Source organism: Teleopsis dalmanni, chromosome 1 (genome assembly GCF_002237135.1).
Source record: "Teleopsis dalmanni isolate 2A chromosome 1, ASM223713v2, whole genome shotgun sequence".
Taxonomy (NCBI): domain Eukaryota; kingdom Metazoa; phylum Arthropoda; class Insecta; order Diptera; family Diopsidae; genus Teleopsis; species Teleopsis dalmanni.
The window spans coordinates 197,607,207-197,626,587 of NC_051846.1; the positions used below are offsets into that span (position 1 = coordinate 197,607,207).

At 30.1% G+C, this 19,381-nt stretch overlaps 3 protein-coding genes across 3 annotated transcripts in view; 1 reads left to right on the forward strand and 2 right to left on the reverse strand.

Moving 5' to 3' along the window:
• Window positions 1–19,381, forward strand: part of LOC119667029 (cell wall protein DAN4-like) — a 299,435-nt gene that overhangs the window by 60,379 nt on the left and 219,675 nt on the right. The gene's annotated exons all lie outside the window — the stretch shown is intronic.
• Window positions 5,446–6,869, reverse strand: LOC119671166. Its single transcript, XM_038081702.1, has 2 exons — window positions 6,344–6,869; window positions 5,446–5,729 (listed from the first exon to the last, which is right to left on the reverse strand). Exons 1-2 carry the CDS (start codon window positions 6,573–6,575, stop codon window positions 5,713–5,715), a joined length of 249 nt encoding a protein of 82 aa, XP_037937630.1. The 5' UTR covers window positions 6,576–6,869; the 3' UTR covers window positions 5,446–5,712.
• Window positions 14,341–17,217, reverse strand: LOC119671158. The gene is made up of 2 exons (XM_038081693.1): window positions 14,826–17,217; window positions 14,341–14,757 (listed from the first exon to the last, which is right to left on the reverse strand). Exons 1-2 carry the CDS (start codon window positions 16,111–16,113, stop codon window positions 14,693–14,695), a joined length of 1,353 nt encoding a protein of 450 aa, XP_037937621.1. The 5' UTR covers window positions 16,114–17,217; the 3' UTR covers window positions 14,341–14,692.

Sequence of the window (19,381 nt, forward strand, 5' to 3'; positions counted from 1 at the left end):
TGTGGAATAAATATCTTTACTACATGTTTTGCTAACAGCTGTTAGCTGTTATTTCGCTTAAATCACTTAAAATTATTTATAGCACATATTAAGATAGATACATTCTTTTGTTCTATACATTGTTGATGTAGGTTAGTGCCAGCTTTTATGATAACAAAGCGTTTTACTGTACTACACAAATTTAATGCACATAAAAATAGTTTTATTAATTCCATAATATTTTTTAAATAATATATAATACGTATTTTTATGGGATATATTATATATTATTCTATATTATTCTGATTCACTATCTTAAATGCAGTTTTTTTTATAAATTAATAGCTAATGGATGTTTGTATATCCATACGTATGTATGAATGAACTTCATATAAATGGTATGTATTCGATTTAAACATTTTGCGTATTTGTTGCTATGCAGAATTGAAATTTATTTCATAAAAATTATGATAAAAGTCACGTTTTTTTTTGCCTTTGACTGGTAAAATTTTATTGGTAAAATTACTGGTAAAATTATTATTAAAACATATTATGAGTTCATATCTTAAATGTTGTGAAATTAAAAGTTAAAGGTTTTAGGAGAATAAGTAACTGATCGATGTACAATATTATTAAAAGGAATTTATCTCAGATATTGAAGTAAGTATCACATTTAATTTAGAATTAATAAAAATATCTACGAAAGAGGTTTCGAAAAATAGTGAACTATTACAAAAAAATTATTTTTATATATTTTTAATTAATTGAATTTTTGGCTGACCATACAATAATCATTATTAGCGGTCTAGAAGTTATTTCTTGTATTTAATTATTTGTATATAATTTTTTAAGACTGCAAGTACCAAGATTTGAACTCGTGCCCTGCCAAATTTCAAACTGAGACTCAGTGTTCAATAGCCAACTGATCCATAACCATACTTGATTTATATTTTTGCACTTTTTTCTGGAGTTTTATTAATTTGCTTTGAAAGTTTTTGTTTTAAGTTGTGTTATATTAGATATCTCCTAAAAATTGAAATCCGAATTCAAATGAATTAATTTTTAAACAAGACTATTATCTTTAATTGGATGCAAAAAGAATATTTTACAAGCACAGCAAGTCTTTCATAATAATATGCTTTCGATGGTATATTATTATCAGACAAGGCACTATCTTATCAGCCTTGTTTTTTAAAGTGACTTATATAACTCTTATATGACGTTGCTGATCGACAAGGAACACAACAATCCCTGCTAGTAAATCTAGTGGAAATGCAACACGCTGATGACATGTGTTTGTTAAGTCAGCGAGCTAACAACATAAAGCCAATTAAGATATACCCCATTTCTTTGTCTAAAAAGGCAATCTCGAGATCAGTTTAATCAAGGCAAACCCTTCAACTAGTGGTTGAAGTTCCAGGGCTGGATATATTGTTTAGTTAAGCATTAATAAAAAGATTGAGGAAGTGTTATTCTTCTTTCAGCATCTTGGCAAATTAGTAAGTAGTAAGTAAATATGAGTCCCAATTTATTTAATAATTTTTTTGATTATGCTTCGAAAGCATTGATTATGTGATATGGATTGGAAACTGACGCTTGGCATAGCAAAGCAGATTATCCGTATGACTAAAGAAACGAGACCGGTACGAGTATTGGTGAGTGAATTGAGAACAATATTAAAACTGAAGAAGACCAAGAAACAGATGGGTAATAGTCTGCGACACAATTTCACAACTACCATATGAATATCAATCGAATGTAAAGGCAAAGAATAGAAAATAATTGAAGGGTGTTGCAAAACACGATTAGCTTTTAAATGGACTGTATTGCTATGATGACTGTGATGACATGGTAAAAAACTTAAATACATTTCTGAAGTCTTGAAGTTTTAAGACTTGGAAATGGCAATGTAATTAAAAATAGTGTCATGCATTGCATCATTCAGCTATTAAAAAAAAATGTTCAGATAAAATTTTCAGTAAGTTGGTTGCTATATAATGTTCTTAACACTATATATGTTTTGTTGCAATTAGTAACCACATTCATTCACAAAAGAAGTGCAGTTTATTTAATTTGGAGTCATACATACGCTCAACCATATGACGTATATTGTATATAACAAATTAGTAAACATTTGTGACTAAAGCACCCGGTTTCCTCCAAATAAAGAAAAATACCCGTAGAAACCATTCGAATTTATCACGTAAAATGATAAAAATTCTTGTAAGATCTGAAAAATTATTAGAAATACAAATTAGTTCTATTGACTGAGTCATGAAATTATTAAAATTTAAGTAAAAAAGTTAAAAGAATGCACGTGTCATGTGTAGAATAGATTTCAGATATCGGAGGTGCTACTTTTATATTGTATTACTCATACAATTGTTTATGTTTTATATAAATTTATTTTTATTTATTATATAAATAAAATTTTTTTGGCATTTTTATGACATGTAGATAGACAAGTAGGAATAACTAGGTCGCCAAAAGTGTGCCATATTTTAGACCCAATAAGTTGTTTGAAAATGCTAGCAGTGTCGTATATATTTATGAATAAAAGATATGATAAGGACACAAATATATACAAAAAATCAATAAAGTGATAATAAAGTACATAAAACTTCCTTTTTCTTAGCTATGTCTACTTACACATCAGATTCTATACTACCGTATCTTCATATCACACACGCCTTCGTAATCTCTTCGTTAATGCTCTCACATCTCTTACCCCAATCAAAAGTATATTTCTAGGCTTTTGGTAGCTTAAATGCCCTTTTCTTTTCTGATTCATAAAGAATACTTGCCTCAGCGGAGACCGAATTCTTTAAGCTTTGCGGTGTTGAGTTGGTGATGTTAGTGATAATATGTCTTTTTTATATTATATATATGAGTGACAGAACAAACTGAAAAATACGGTGATTATGGAATGGACAATTAGATACCCAAAAAAGGTGGAATCAAAGCAGAGTTTGACCTTTAATTGCTCTGTGAGAAAATCGAGCATAGTGTAACTGATCGTTGAGTAAAGGTAGAAAAAATTTCAAGAGTAGTTAAACGAATATAAGTCTATATTAAAAACTTGTGGTATTATATAGGGCTATAAATGCTATAAATAGCAAAAATAAATTATAGAGTCTATGCGGCTTTTTTACTGATAAATGCAAATTGTGTAAATCCCTATATAGATAATATGAGATTGTTTAGTAATAATTACTTTTGTTTGTAACTAAAGGAGGTGGAGTATTATGCAAACGTAAATCCTTCAATACAAAGATAAACTAATCAAACTCTTTTATTAGATGCCGAATAGTTAAAATAATATCGTTACTGTATGTTAATATAACAGATTATAAATTAAAACGTTGCTTTCTATAGAGACAATACAATTTTAAAATACCTTCAAGATTTGTTAAAGGTTCTATATTGTTTTTCAGATAATATTTTTCTACTAACCCATAACTTGTAATAATAGTGAGAGAACATAATTTTTTGTAATTACTTTTTTCAATTATTTATAAACTGATGTATATGTAGCCAAATAATACATTTAGTCCATATTTTCTGCATAGTCATAAATTAATGAATAAACGAATTTTATTTTTATATTTTTTTGAAACAATACTCTCTTTTATAAAATTCCTCAGCGTCCGATAAGAGTTTAAAAATTATCGCGTTGTAAATTATTTGCATAATCACCGTCATTACTAACATTTTTTTGAAGTTGCTTTATTATTTTTAGTAATTTAATATACATAAATTAAACAATAATAATAACTATAACTTACAGTTATATTATAATATACCCAACACTTTTTCACAACTTGAATAATATGTGATATATATTAGAGAACTTCTCTGTCCTTGCTTTAACCGTAGAAACTTCATTCAGTATTTGACGGAATGGATCTTTAATTTAATTGACTGTGAAGCATTGAAGTATTTTATAAACAATCAGATGTTGATTACTGAGTCATCATATGATGACATTTATTCAAATGCGCACTCAGCTATATACATCAAATCGATTAACTTCCTAAAAGTTATGAAAACCTGAACGAAGAAGTTTCTCTAAGACTGTCTAACCTCGAATAACAGTATCAACAGATTTTAAGGAAAGTACTTTCTTGACGATCTGTCGGATTGTCTATCAGTATTATCTATCAGTTAAAACAAAAAATATGTTACACTAAACAAACACAACTTGATGGATTTAATTAATCTCTAGGAGATTCCTGTTAAAAGGTATTAAAATAGTGGGAAAATACTATTAAAACGGCAAATAATTATTACTTATGTAAGGCGGAGTAGTATCTGCGGTTCAGTGTTGTTAGTTCATCTATAGTGAATTCCTCGTAAATGGTATTAAAATAGATGTAAATCCAAGAATACTGCGGCAAACACCATCAAGGCACTACAAGTTTTCATAAATCAATCATTACGCAAAATCGTTAAAGTATTCTGGCCAAATGCAATTCCAAATGAACGTCTGTGATCGTTAACTCAACAAACTCCTATAAGTAGTGATATCAAAAAACGCAAATGGGAATGGGTCGGCCACACTTTGCGTAGACCGACTGGTGACATCACAAGAATAGCGATTGAGAGGAACCCGATGGGTAGCAGAAGAAGGGGCAGATCTGCTCACACCTGGAGAAAGCAAATCGACATGGAAATGTTACACATGTGGAAAAGCTGGGGAGAGTTGAAGCTATTGGTCATCAATCGTACCGAGTGGAAGATATTCGTTGAGGCTCTATGCTCCTCCTAGAAGTTAAAGGATTAAATATATATATATATATATATATATATATATACTTAAATAGTTGAAAAATAGTATTAAAACGGCAAATAATTGTTACTTATGTAAGGCGGAACGGTATCTGGGTTCAGTCTTTGCAGCTAACCAATCAAAGTGTACTGAAGGTAATTTCTGCAATTTATAAATTGAACAACTTTGCTATTTACTTATGAATGTGTACAGGAAATCATTTGTGTTTATTTATTATAACAATAACTAAACTGACAAATAGATTTAAATTGAATTAATCAAATCTTTATAAACCTCAGCAATTAGAAAACAAGCATTTGAGATATTTATTCCTTCACAAATTGAAGGATCTCTGTAGAGTTTTCAACAAATGAAGTAATATTTATTTGTTTTGGGATATCTAAATCTCAAATCTCTTATTCTATTTACACATTTGAAAGGTAAAAGTTATTAAATATTTCAAAATAGCATTTATGGCCATTTATTCACTTAAGCCTTTTTGCCCACATAAATAATTCAGACGTGTGTGCAGTAGATTAATTCCTGAGCTTTCAATGAGTAATAAAATTCTTTTATGGATTCTTCTTAATTATTTAAAGAGTAAACAATTTATTTGATTTAAAATCTTTTTATTACATTTTATTTTACAATAGTTTGTTTATAAATAAAATATCAATTAATAAAATCACAGTGCAAAATGTGTGGTGCAGATTATAAAGAATAACGAATTGTGCAAAACGAGTAAATAGTAAATTTTGAAGTGTGTGTTTACTTGATAAATAATTGGAAATAAATTTAAGTTTAATTAAAAAAAAAAAAACTTTTTATACTTAAAACTAAAAATAAATAATACGCAAATGTAGATAATATGGTATGCATTCATGTTGTTTGGTGATGGGCGAAATGACGTATTCAAATCAGCACGAGATTCTCGTTTGGTCGTAAGCGGACTACTTAATTGAGTATCAGCACTTAATACCATCTGAAAGGAAAATATTGTAAGTGAAAATTAATTGATTAATTAATTTTATAACAAAAACAAAACAAAAAAAAAAAATGAAATAAATTGTAATTAAATAAAAATAAATAATTAAATTATTATTATTATAGCTTTGCTCGACGTCAATTGATTTTGAGCTGCCTTCATACTGGGCATAAGCGATTCCCCTTATTTCACTTATGCGGTTGTAATTTTTATTGCTGGTGTGCAAGTTGATCACATTTAAGGTGGAACGCCTCCATGTAGTTTTTGGTTGTCCTCTGCGTCCACTGCCTTGCGAATGCATTGTAGGGCCATATTTGCGAAGTGGCCTAACGGCTTTCGAGGTTAGAGGTCAATCCTATAGAATTTTGGTCTTCGAATCTCGATGTTTATATCTGTCGTGCCTGCTCTTGACCATAGTACTTCACTTTCATTATTATAAGTTATATTATAATTCAATTGTGCATATATAATATTTTATTATTTTTTATTAATGTTATTTTTACTTTATTTTATTTTTATAATATTATTCTTCTATTTTTACTTTTGTTTTATTTTATACAATTATAATTTGAAATATTATTATATAATTATTCTTAAGAAATCACACTTACCTGCATTAAATGATAAAATACGTCGACACCTGCCGCGATGGTCTCTCATATGACATTTTTCACAGGGTTTTTCCTTAGCGCGTGACGATAGAATCTGCCCGGTAAAGATTTGCATTTGACGTGGAGCGTGGAATATGACGCGTCTGGATTCGGTTTCATTGGGCGCACAAAATACTACTAAAGCCAACATGAAGAGCGTGCAAAATACTATTCTAGTAAATTTCAATGCCATATTTGGGTTCTCGGAATGTCTGTAATATGTAGATTTGCTTGATAATAATTTAAATCGCTTTACGATTGTGCTACGATTGTGTTCACTTTTCAATTACGAAAACGTTTGTTGATAATATACGCGTTGTTCTAATTAACCGAGAAATACGCTAAATAGATTACTGCTACCTTAACTGCTTCGTTCAAATGCCGGTATTTAACTGATTAGAAACGAATTCTTGTGGTACTACTTAAGACGAGAGTGTTGTGTTCCTCATGCAACCCCGAATGATATCGACACGCCATTGATAATAGAATGATAAATGATGACTTAAGAGTGTAATTATAAACTATTTACAGGGTGTTTGCCATTATATGTTGCTTATTGTAATAAAATTTATAAAATTACCAAAAGGATTATATATACGATATAAGTGTATTTTGCTTAAGAAAACCCATATCTTTTTATATAAGTTTGAATAAGCTATAAGTTTGAATAAGAACCATTGAAAATTAAAAAAAAGCAAATATAGTAGACACCCGTAATTATTAAGACTCGAAAAATTAAATTTTGTCCTCCATGCTAAACATTTTCAACGTTTTCAAAAACTCCATACATCTTCAGTTTTTTTGTATCAATAAACTGTTTATGAAATGCATCTGCTGCACTTAATCTGTTCTTTATTTACTGTGAAAACAGCGTTTCATTTAAATCCATATTTAAAACCTTTGAAGTCCTCGAAGAAGGAGGTGATTTAAATGAACTTATCGAAGGTAAACATTTATTGAAAACAAAGCATGGTCTAATAAATTTCCCAGATCCTCCTAATAGCTGAACTAAGATATATAACAGGCTTTGTTGGAAGTTAAAGTTCTCTACCGCGAAGGCTTGATGGACAATTCCAATATATCTAACCCAAAATTAAGTTTAATTTGGAGTGAAGAATAACAAAATCGAGGAAAAAAAAGGTGGTATAATATGTAAAGCTATATGCTTCTTAAGCTAGAAAAGAAAAAAACAAAAATATAATAGTAATAATAATTTTTTGTTTAGGATGTAGAATTCTAAAATCATCTTTAATTTGTTTACTTACGATAAGTAATTTTCATATTGAAATTCTAATTATTAGTAATGAATATCCCTGATTTCTAACTGAGATGAACTCAAATGTGGAAGTACTCTTCATCTAAATTTCCTACGATCACTGTTATGAGATTATCAGCACCATGATTATCATGGTTAATGGTTGAAATCTTCACAATTCATTCCTTAGAGGTGGTTTAAGTCTCATTTAGTGACTTGTTTGTCATCTACCCTTAAAAAAATATAAATACAAATTGATAGTTAATGCAGATACATGTATCTAAATACATTATATCTGCCTGCTTCATTTATAGACTCTAGTGACTTTGATATTGTGAAAAAAATAAGAATGTAATCAATAATAATTGTTTTAAGGTTCACATAAGGTATACTAATAAAGTTTTTATTTTAAATAAACTTTCTGTATAAAAAATCACTCAAAAATATTCTCCTACACACATTTTGCATTATTGTTAATAACTAAGCTTTATTTGCACCACATACTCACCTTATATTATTATACTAATACCAAATAATCAAATAACTAATTATGGACTTAAAAGTTCTCAGAATTTTAATCTAATATCTGCCATAAGCTCTATGTCAACAAAACACCCTGTAGTGATATCTTATCTTTTACATTCACTGCAATCGACTTGCTGCCACACAAATAACACTGAAAAATTCACGAAAATTCCACAATCACAGCATTTGTTTTTTAATTGTTTTTTACTGCAAAGGTAAACAAAAAGCTTTCATAGGCTTTTCTTGCCTCTAGCACCCAAAGTTTTATCCAAGAAGTTTTTCAGTCCGAGACTCATGGCAAGAGTAAATAAGGTCGTATCTGCGATGACGTCGAGAGTGTCATAAAACTTTATTAGACTCACTTTATTAGACGATACACCAGTATCGCGCTCAGCCGTCCTCTCTAACCGAATGCGACATATAAAGGAGTATCGGGCTAACAATAGGCGTCACTCTTCTCGATTTAGGTGACTAATGGTAACACACTTTCTGCACGTATAAAGCAGTTTACTTACATTGACTTTAAATAAAATGAATTGTTTGATTTTTAATGAAAAAAGTAAATAATTTGCAATTGGGCTGGTGTGTACTCGTATAATTTCACAACTTATCAATCTTGTGACGAAATTTTCCAATTGCGGGTTTCAAAGTTCAACTTCGAATCGGTGAAAGCATAAATTAGGGTCTAATGATATCTTGTTTGCAGTTTGATTGGTTTAGCCAATATTTGCAGTACCAAAGCCGACTTGTACTGCTCAGCGTTTATGAATGGAATTCAGCGACGTCTCATCGTGACGTTGGTAAACACACGATGTGCGAGTATCACTAAAAATATATCACATTTAATTCGGAGTATGACTAACTTACGCCGTCTCCTCACTGCGTCAATGAATTTTTCCACTTTTGTTTTGTATTTTTTTAACAAATTTTATTTATAAAAAATTTTGTTGTACTTTGATTTTTTAATTTTAGCAATTATAATTGACGTTTTATTTGTTTATATTTTGTCAACATCGTAAATGGTTAATAATTAATAATTTAGGAATTCCTAGTATTGATAAGATTGGTAAAATACCATTTTGTCATCCACTTTCCAAAAAGCTTTAAGTTGTCAGTTTTTCCTTCAGTCAGTCTACAAGTAAATATTTGCACTATAATGATTGGTCACTGGTGATCGGTGATCGAAGTCCCGATTTAGCTTGGTTCCAAATTAGCCCCTCTGTGGAAAGAATTCTTTTTTAATATCTCACAAAACTTTTTATTTTTAGAAATTTTAAAATAAATTCATTTTTTAAACTTACCCTACGACACCGGCCAGCATGATCTAAAACAAAACGACACATCGATGGGCGTAAGACCAGAATGTTACTCTCATCCACTCTTGTTTTATTGCCGTAGAAAATCACTTTAGTCGCATTTGTTGATGTCATAAAGGCATTAAGTGCGATTAAGCAAATGATAAGAAAATTAAATGAAAAATAATTAAATTTCATTTTGTTTATTTGATATTGCGAATAATACCGAGTTTATTGCTACTCAAATGGTAAGAGCTTTGATTGATACTAAATTGTCCAGCAATGGCTATTCCATGCAAAAGGTGCTTAAGAGGCTTATCAGTATCAAGGGAGATTTGCTTTTCATTTTCAAAATTGCACAAATGCTCTCTTTCGAAGATAATTTATTGTTGAAGATTATTTAATCATGTCAAAGCACTCTTTTCTTTTGTAATTTAATTAAAAAATAAAAAACAAACAATATACTTCTGATTAGATGTGATAAGAACAATTCAAGATTGCGTATCGGTTCATGTTATTCGAAACTAGTAACATCTTGAAAATATTTTGGCTTTCAGTTCAGTGTAGTCAGAAAGACCTAGACGTTTATAAACAAAAATTTTTTTTTTTTTATATTTTTGAAATTTAAAAATTGTGAACAGATTTGATGCGTTATCAATCGTAACTTAAGTTTCAAAACTGATTTCAGTATGAATAAAACTAACAAAGTTGATGACTTAAGCATGACTTAAGTCAGTACTGAGACATAAATGACGACTGTGAAGTCGACTCTAAGAGTTTTTTATTATATCAAATAAATTTCATATGTAAACATATAAGTTGTTTGTTTTTTTAAGTAATCAGGATTGGTGGGTGAAGTCTGAAAATCCCGTTTTATTCCATGTACTGCGTTATACTGAAGAGTTGGATGTATGTGTCATATCCAGAATAGATGAGCGTAAATATATTTAGACTTCAGTGTTTAACTAAAATTAATAAAAACTTTAGATAGCAAATTTTTTATATTATAGATTTTAATACCGAGAAAATTTTCAAATCCACACAATTTTTTAAATTTCTTTTAGTGAATTCGTGAACCATACAGCTCTATTAGATACCGCCAAATATTTATCACCGATGGTCTTTGGAAGTATATACTTCTAGATTGCAAGTATGAGAAATTTAACCCTATCAATGTTGAACCGTGGATTCAATAACCTTGAATATATAAGATTTTTTTTAATAAACAACAGAAGCTGTATACATTTTTAGTACGAATATCGCAAATTAAATGTTGGTTAGGTTTGTATTTTTACACGCTAGTCCTCGGTTCAAATTTCATAGAGTTCAAATTAAGTGTAATTTAGGTTTGCGTTCTTATACGCTAGTCCCCGGTTCAAATTTGATAGAGTGCAATACAAATAGTAACACTTGCGGTTCAAAAATTAAATACATATATATATGTATATAAATTCCTTTAACTCCTAGGAGAAGCAAAACTAAAAAATTTTTGAATTTAAAATTTTTCTCTAACCCTCTAATCTCTCTAACCCCTTATCTATTTAAAATAGATTTTTGTCATAAAATAATATGTTGGTTTTTAATAAATTTAATTATTTTTTTTAAAGACCCTAGACCTAATGTAATGGCAGTCAAATAAAAGAACTGCATTCGTTTTCTGAGAATTTCTACTTCTCATATATCATCCATCATTCTCATCCATCTCATTATCATAATATAAGATGATGTATAGGTATTTTACTATTAGTATTATATCTTCTTTTACTTTATACATCATCTTGATTAGTTCACAAAAAAATAAATTATATATTTACCTATACCAGTATCCTTCAGTCTTATCTTTGAAAGGTGGTTTAAGTACTAGCTAAACGGAGTTCATCTAATTAAGAAGCTGGAGATTAAGTTTTTTGGGAGCTGAAATTTCTCACAGTTTCTTCTCTTCACAGTTTTGAATATTTGTTAATTCTTTGATGCAGTTGTAACTAAAATGGGATTAATGTGCACTTAGGATTAATGTGAGCTTAAGATTGTGATTAGTTGTATTCCAATATTCCAAAGTGCACATATCAGCTTCAAACATATATGACTTGTTAAAAGATATGCACTTACGTATTATTTAAAATTCAATTCCAATTGAATACATCATTTTCATTTTACTACTGATTGTGTATTAACGTAATTAAGTTACGAATCAAAATTGTCAATTAAGATTGATATTATCTGAGCTCATCTAAGGCTGCGAAATGCCAACGCTTATACATATATAATTTAAGCAGCGGACATAGAAGTGTGACGTGTGATGTGATGATGTTTAATTATGTTCAAGTTAAATGCAAATTACACTGATGCCTTGCATTTAATTGCATTTCAGTCAGGCAATGTCAATCCTTACTGGTTAAGGATAATCGATTGTTGCTGAAAATTGTATTACTAGTTCGATATCAAATTCGTACTGAACCTTAATATTTAACAATTTAATCATACTAACAAATGTATGTATGTATGTGCATTAGTATATAGATTGGTATATAGGTTAGGTTGGCTTATATATCGGTATAGAGTGTAATATAAGTATATAATTAAATATTGGGGTGATTTTAATTTTTTATATTTAAAACAAGCTTTATTGAACTAATTTCTATCCTTTCAGTCAACCATTTGGCTTTGCGATAACACAAAGAAATTTTAAAACTCGCTTAAGAATAGAAAATAACTGGAATAATAATAACAGAAGTATTAAAAATAATAATGAAAAATGGAGAATACCTTGAAAGCCTACCATGAGACTCGTGGATATACATTTAAGGAGCTGGGCGTCAAAGGCGACTAGAGCACTCAGGGCCAGTATCGGACATTGGAATGGTAGATGAGCGTTCTTTTCCTTTTTTACCTTGAAAGTCTACCATGAGACTCGTGGATATACATTTAAGGAGCTAGGCGTCAATGGAGACAAGAATACTCGAAGCCAGTACCGGACAGTGATATGGTAGATGATCATTATTTTCCTTTTGGAATTTAAATAACTATTTATGTTTGTGGTGATTAAATTCAAATTCAATGCATGGGTTCCTCAATTTTATAATGACAACTGTTGTTCTATTAATGGATTCAATTACATTCAACACTGCTTATTATTTACAATAAGTATCGCAATCTACCGCCTGTCTGAGATTACTGGTTTCAAAGAAACAGAGTGTTGTATGAGTTTTATCATGTCATTGGCATCATTCAGCGAGTCTAGCACCAACAGCCTCACTGGTTTACTCATGTTGTGGAGATGCTACAGTTAAAAAAATTTTTGGAGACCCAGAAAGAGAAAAAATTTCCGGGAAGACCGTCTCTCTGGTTGAGTGATCATGTTAAGTAAAAATAGGAATGTTTTTCGTAAACAGTTCTTTAATAGTAAAGGGAGGGAGGATAGGGAATAATATATTGATTTTTTTCATTTCGCAGTGTAACTTTTGGTAATAAAAGCATTAAACACATCTATTTTTAGCATCTATGTTAGGAATATTTATTTTTTTTATTTAGATTTGTTATGAGATAAAAATTATAATTTACTTTAACTTTGTTTAGATTTTTTACAGTGTACTTATTTTTCGACTGCATACTTTTTGGCATATAATTTATTACTACGGTAATTTTTGTTATATTTATTATCTAAATTTATAAAACTATTAAATGTTTAAACATAACAAATTACTATTAAGCATTTATTTAAAAAAATAAAATAAAATAAATACGAACCTAAAATTATATACTTAAAGTACACTGTTTTGACAGAGATATACGGTTATAATTCTACAGATAATTAGAATTAGAATTCTTTTTCATAAATTATATCATTTTTAAGAATTAGTACTAGAGTCTGCTAATAGTCAACGTATTTAGTACATTATTACTTTCACAAATATTTGAAAATATTATTATTGTAAGAGAAAATTAAATAATACTTTGGAAACATATATTAACATTAAACAGTTTTTGCTTTGTTGAGCAGTGATCAAATATAATGGTATATCTCTTTGTCGTCACAAAATCATATATATATAATATACCACTCATATTATATTCATGTTTGGTGCTTCGATATCAACTTTTTACATGGAGTACGATGACCACGGTAGGGTATGAACTCAGACTGCAATCGCTACTCTCACACCTTCGTTATGCATGTACGTTACTTCAAGAGTTAGAAACCAACTCCTGTTGATATATATGTTATAGAAAAGAGACACAAAAGAGAGAGATTTGGTAAGGATACTTCCAATATCAAATCCATCCTGACAAATCTGACTATAAGTCTGTGTTAGGCTTAGATCAATTTATCTACTAGGAATAATTTCGAATTTATACGAGTTGATTATCTTAAAATGCAGTCAATAAAGAATTGCAATGTGAAAAGAGTAGTCATAGATCAGAGATAACTATGAGCTGTAGCACCAAAGAGGATGAAGTGCATATATTGAAAAAATATTAAAAAATCGATTACTAAGATATAGACATTAAAACACATTAGAAGAGTTGATGACTATATTTGTTTTATAAGAAACTATGAAATTGAGAAGAATTATATTAAGTTATATTACTATTAAGAGATCTAAGACTGAAATAAACAAAAATATCATGACTGCTTCAGTTTATCAATGGAATCATTATTAATGATTAATAATTAATTAATTTATTTATTAAGTATTAATTAATTAATCTTATTTTAGTACAATTTCAAATAATTTAACGTTCTTTTAAGTATTTGGGCATGTTATTATGTTATGAATCATATGAAATTGTCTTCTACATAATTTAAACTGCTATAATGCAAATTATATATACAAAAGACTTTAAATTATACTATATAATGAAAATGCCATTAATTTCAAGGATTTGTTTCTTTAGAAAGGTACATTGAAATAAAATTTTTAAAATAAACTTTCCAAAATTAATTTTTTTATTTACAGCCAAGGCAACATATAATAGTACTTCTAGGTTCTATTATACAGTATATAACAGTGTTTATCAACCGTAGGACCGTTACGTATCTGTGACATTGCCACATTGCAATATTGAAATTTTTGCTCTAACAATATAATTTAATTTAAGGAAGATATTGGTACCGGTTCTTGTAAAACACATTAAACATTGCCACAGTCTTCAGTACGTTTCGGGTCGAGAAACACTGCCATAAATCACATGTATTTTTTTCAAAAAAGATTATTATTATTTTTTAGTTCTAAGTCATCTCTCATGCATTCTTTCAGCTGAATGTATCACTCCATTGTCTGAATCAATTGTTACTAAACCTAATGGAAAAAAATAATAAATTTTTTTTTTAAAGTATCTGAAACATAATCAATTTTCCGCCACCAACCTCTTTTGTTGCTTTGCTTTCGATATTTTGTTCGGTTGCGTTTAGAATCATCCTCTTCATCCTCTGATGTTGATAATTGTTTTTGTAGTAATATATTACCATCACTACGATACCTTCTTATAGGCAAAGACTTTTTTCTAATTTTCTCTTGTAGTTCTGCAACATCTTGTAGGCTGCCAGTTTGTGGTTCCGCACATAGCTTCAACTTAGCTTGCATTGGTGGATTCAGTGTATTAAGCGTTTTGAGGGAATTTGTTGTGCTACTTTTGGGTGAAAGCACATCTAGCATATTTTCACTCGAGGAGTTTTTGGGTTTCCGACGACGACGATAACGACTGAAGCTATCCTCTTGCACCACCAAAGTACCAGCCTTGCTTGTGCTCAAGTAATAACGTGGTGAATGCTTGATTTCATGCTCATCTGCATATTCAGGTGAGGAGAAGCGTCCTTTACTCATACTGAAGCGTTCTAGAATAGATGACGGCTTTGTATTTGGACGACCTGTGCTATGTGAGCGACGATAACGTTTCTTTTCTCTGGGTCCCGACGGAGATGAGGACGACGGTGTTGTGCCTGTGGTAGTAGTTGAAGGCGGTGTTGGTAGATCAACAATGTGAAAACTATTACTTGTTGCAGACTTCGCATCGTCGACTTGAAAACGTACACCTTTCAAAGAACTGGAGCGTCTCTCAAATTTATAATCCGGCAAATCATTGGTATAGAAATCGATTGCAGAGCGTATTGTTGTAGCTGGTGATAAGCTGTGCACAGTATGTATAAGACTATTTGATTCAGTTGATGGTGTCACTTCTCCAATTTGTAGCTCATTAAAGTCACTGTTCAGAATTTGGCTCATACTGTGCGTCAGATTTGTGGTTGCTGCTTTACTAGCTCTACTTGCTCGCTTGCGTGTTTCATGCCCGTTTTTGGATTGTGGAGTTTCTTGCTGTTTGAACACCTGTTCAGTCTGACTGTTGGCATCGACAAGTAATTTACCTTTGTGATCGTAAAGTAAGATTCGTGGCAGTGCAATGTTTGAACAGGAACGTGAGGTGCTCAGTTCCCATTTCCAGTTTTTTGGCTTCTTTAGTTTCAGACTCAAAATATTGTCAAATAGATCTTCATCATCATTTAATAAATCGTTGTCCGCATGGGAATTATAGCTGCTATTTGTGGATTTGCTGGCATTGCTCGCATTGCTCATGCAGCTGTTGAAACTTGTTGCTTCCTTGGCAGCAGCTGCTCTATTTAAGCGTCGGTGATGCATATCCATAAACAAATCCGACATTGTGTATTCGTATATGTGATGACGTCTGCTGCTTGAACTTGTACGACAAGTGGACTGCCAATCTCTGTGCTAATTTGCCTTTGCTTTCTTTCGTGAAATGGTTTTCTAAGTGCATGAATCAGTACCGAAGCGTCAGCTGTGCTATTTATCAACCTGCGAATTTGCTAGTCAACGTTGCTTATTTTAGCCAATATCAATGTATTTTTGTCTTACTATAAAATCTTAAATACTTTATTTATTCGAGTATTTTTAGTCCACCTGTTGTATATATTTTGTAAATTATTGTTTTGTTGTTTCTCGATTTGCATTATTTGTATTTTTTTTTGATTGTACAAAACTATTTGGATTAGCTCCCAACGTTTCTTCAAATGTCAAAATTTGTGCTGGGAATGGCTGGGAGTCATATTGAAGATCAACATTTAACCGCTGGCGTTATGCCAGATGAATTATTGTTTATTTCAATGAAGCGCACAGGGAAGAAAATAATCAGAAAACATTTCTGAATATTTTTTGCTGTGTTTCTGTTGCTTTGCACACAATCGAACGAGAATTTCCCACTTCTATTTTCTACGGTATCTGATTTTTATTTATGTTCTTATTTTTAGAATTCATTTATAGGTTCTTTCACAAATTAGAACTGCGGCTGAAATGCTGATTTAATTACAATTTTGAAGGGTTTCACAGACACTGAACAAGGAAATGATCAATAGGTCTTATTGTTTCGCAACGAAATTAACTTGATTCTGCCTTGTATGATTGACCGCAATTTAGCGAAACTGCAGCTGATTTATATACATAAATTATACAAAATAGAACGATCTTTAAGTACTCAAGTGGTGATCTACAATAATGTTTTCTTGCGCATCAGTCTAAAGTGAGGGCGTTGATTGACTTTTACAAATTGTGAAGCACTTTGTGAGTATCTTTGACATTCGCGTATTTCTTTTAAGTTTTACTTATTTTCCATATGTAAACAACACTTTCAGATGTTTTAAAAATAATATCACATACTTCTTTTGTTATATAAAAGTTTTAATTGCTTGAAAAATTTGAGTTCACGAAATTAGTTGTTTTTACATACAAACTTATATATCTTTCAAATTAGCCAACATATATACTATGTATAAATTTTTTATCGTTTGAATTATTTAAAATTCTTCGAAATTCTTTTTCAATATATTTTCTGCAAATATATTTTGGTTTTGTTTTTGATTCACACACATTAAAATTGTTTATAAGATACAAATATCAATACTAAAATAATAACAACAACTGAATTACGTGACACTTTCCACAGCGCGAATATTTCGCCTCCGACGACGACCAACAGAAATTTTCAACTGCCTGAGTTCTCTGGCATATCGCGTATCGCATACCTCACCAGATTTGCTAAGTGAAATATCTCAGAGTGATTGTCTGCTCTCACAGTATCTGCAGTTGTATCTAGTTTTGTCTTACGAGAAAAACATATGTTTTCATGTGTTTCGCCTGAACTTTTATGTTTTTGGTTGCCGCACGAAGCAGCGCGGTCAATCCATGCCAAAGAAAACATAATGTCTAATCTCAATTGATTAATAATTTCAAATGTATTTCAAATATTTTCATGTATAGAATTTATTTCAATATTTGTTTAAAAAAGAAACTAGCTTACCTTTTCCATTTATCAATGAGTAAGTCGTCATATTTCCTTACGTTGCAGATAATTTGCGGATGGTATTATTTTTCAGTTCAAAAATGGTCTCGACATTTAGAGTAGAAAATGGTTATAAAAAAAATTTTTTTTTAAATCGTCTTTAATATCAATTATCATGATTTTATAAAATATTATAAAATCTATTATAACTATCTAACCTAAGTATTGTATATAGCAAGTAATTTATTCTTTTTTACCTAATCGCCGTCAATAGCTATATTAATATTGATGTAGACAATAACATAATACAGTAATTCCACCTATAACACGATACTTTTACCACACGTTTTCATTTACGCGATTTCATGTCCCTTGTATAACACGTATCTTCCCTATATTACATTCTCGTACAAGGTGTTTTCTATAACACGGAACTAATCTATCGTGTTATAGGGGGAATTGCGATGCTTTTTAATTTATAATAACTAATTATATTTGATTCCTAAAAATATAGACTTGGGATACTAGGGATTTGGGATGAGATTTTAATCAATATGAATGAAAAAGATAAATATAATAAATGTTTTTAATTTTAATTGCAGTCCAAAAAGATCACACAATTTCCTTTATTACAAACATCTATTGAGGCCTGATCTTTTAAGAAGCTTTGATTTCTAAAAATATAAACTTGGGATGCAAGGGATTTGGGATGAGATTTTAATCAATATGAATGAAAAAGATAAATATAATAAATGTTTTTAATTTTAATTGCAGTCCAAAAAGATCACACAATTTCCTTTATTACAAACATCTATTGAGGCCTGATTTTAAGAAGCTTTGATTTCTAAAAATATAAACTTGGGATGCAAGGGATTTGGGATGAGATTTTAATCAATATGAATGAAAAAGATAAATATAATAAATGTTTTTAATTTTAATTGCAGTCCAAAAAGATCACCCAATTTCCTTTATTACAAACATCTATTGAGGTCTGATCTTTTAAGAAACTTACGTGCTGGGCATGTACCTTCTAAAGTTGAACTCTTTCAAATTTGCTTATACTTCTTTTATAATTGCTTTTATCATCGTCAGTAGATTGAGATCAAGATGTGCATATATCAGTATTTTTGCTTTTACGATATTATGAAAAACAACAATGATCACTTATTGGTCGGTTTTAATATCTGCTCTTAAAACTGTTAGCCTATAAAAACTATCTGGAAACTTCTGCATGAAAGATACAACAGTCATTATGAGAACATAGATATAAGTACACTCTCGAAAGTTTTGTAGTTGCAATTTCAAAAGAAGAGTTTACATAAAAATTCACTCTTTTCCTTCCAGTCCTTTGCTCCTGACAGAGGGTAGTAGGTGTTATATTATAATTGTAAATTTTGCGCTGAGTAATGCATTTTGTCAATCATATTTTCATAAAAGAAGAAAGGATGCATCTAATTCACTCATTGAATAGGGGATTAGATTATGCCGCCGAAGTAAGAGACCGAAGTAAGTCAGATATACATTAGATATATTTTTGTATTTACTATAGTTTTGGGTATCCATAAATTTTCTAAGAGTATTCGTTATAGCCACAATATAAAGATTTTGGTCTGTCTAAATATTTGCTAATTATTA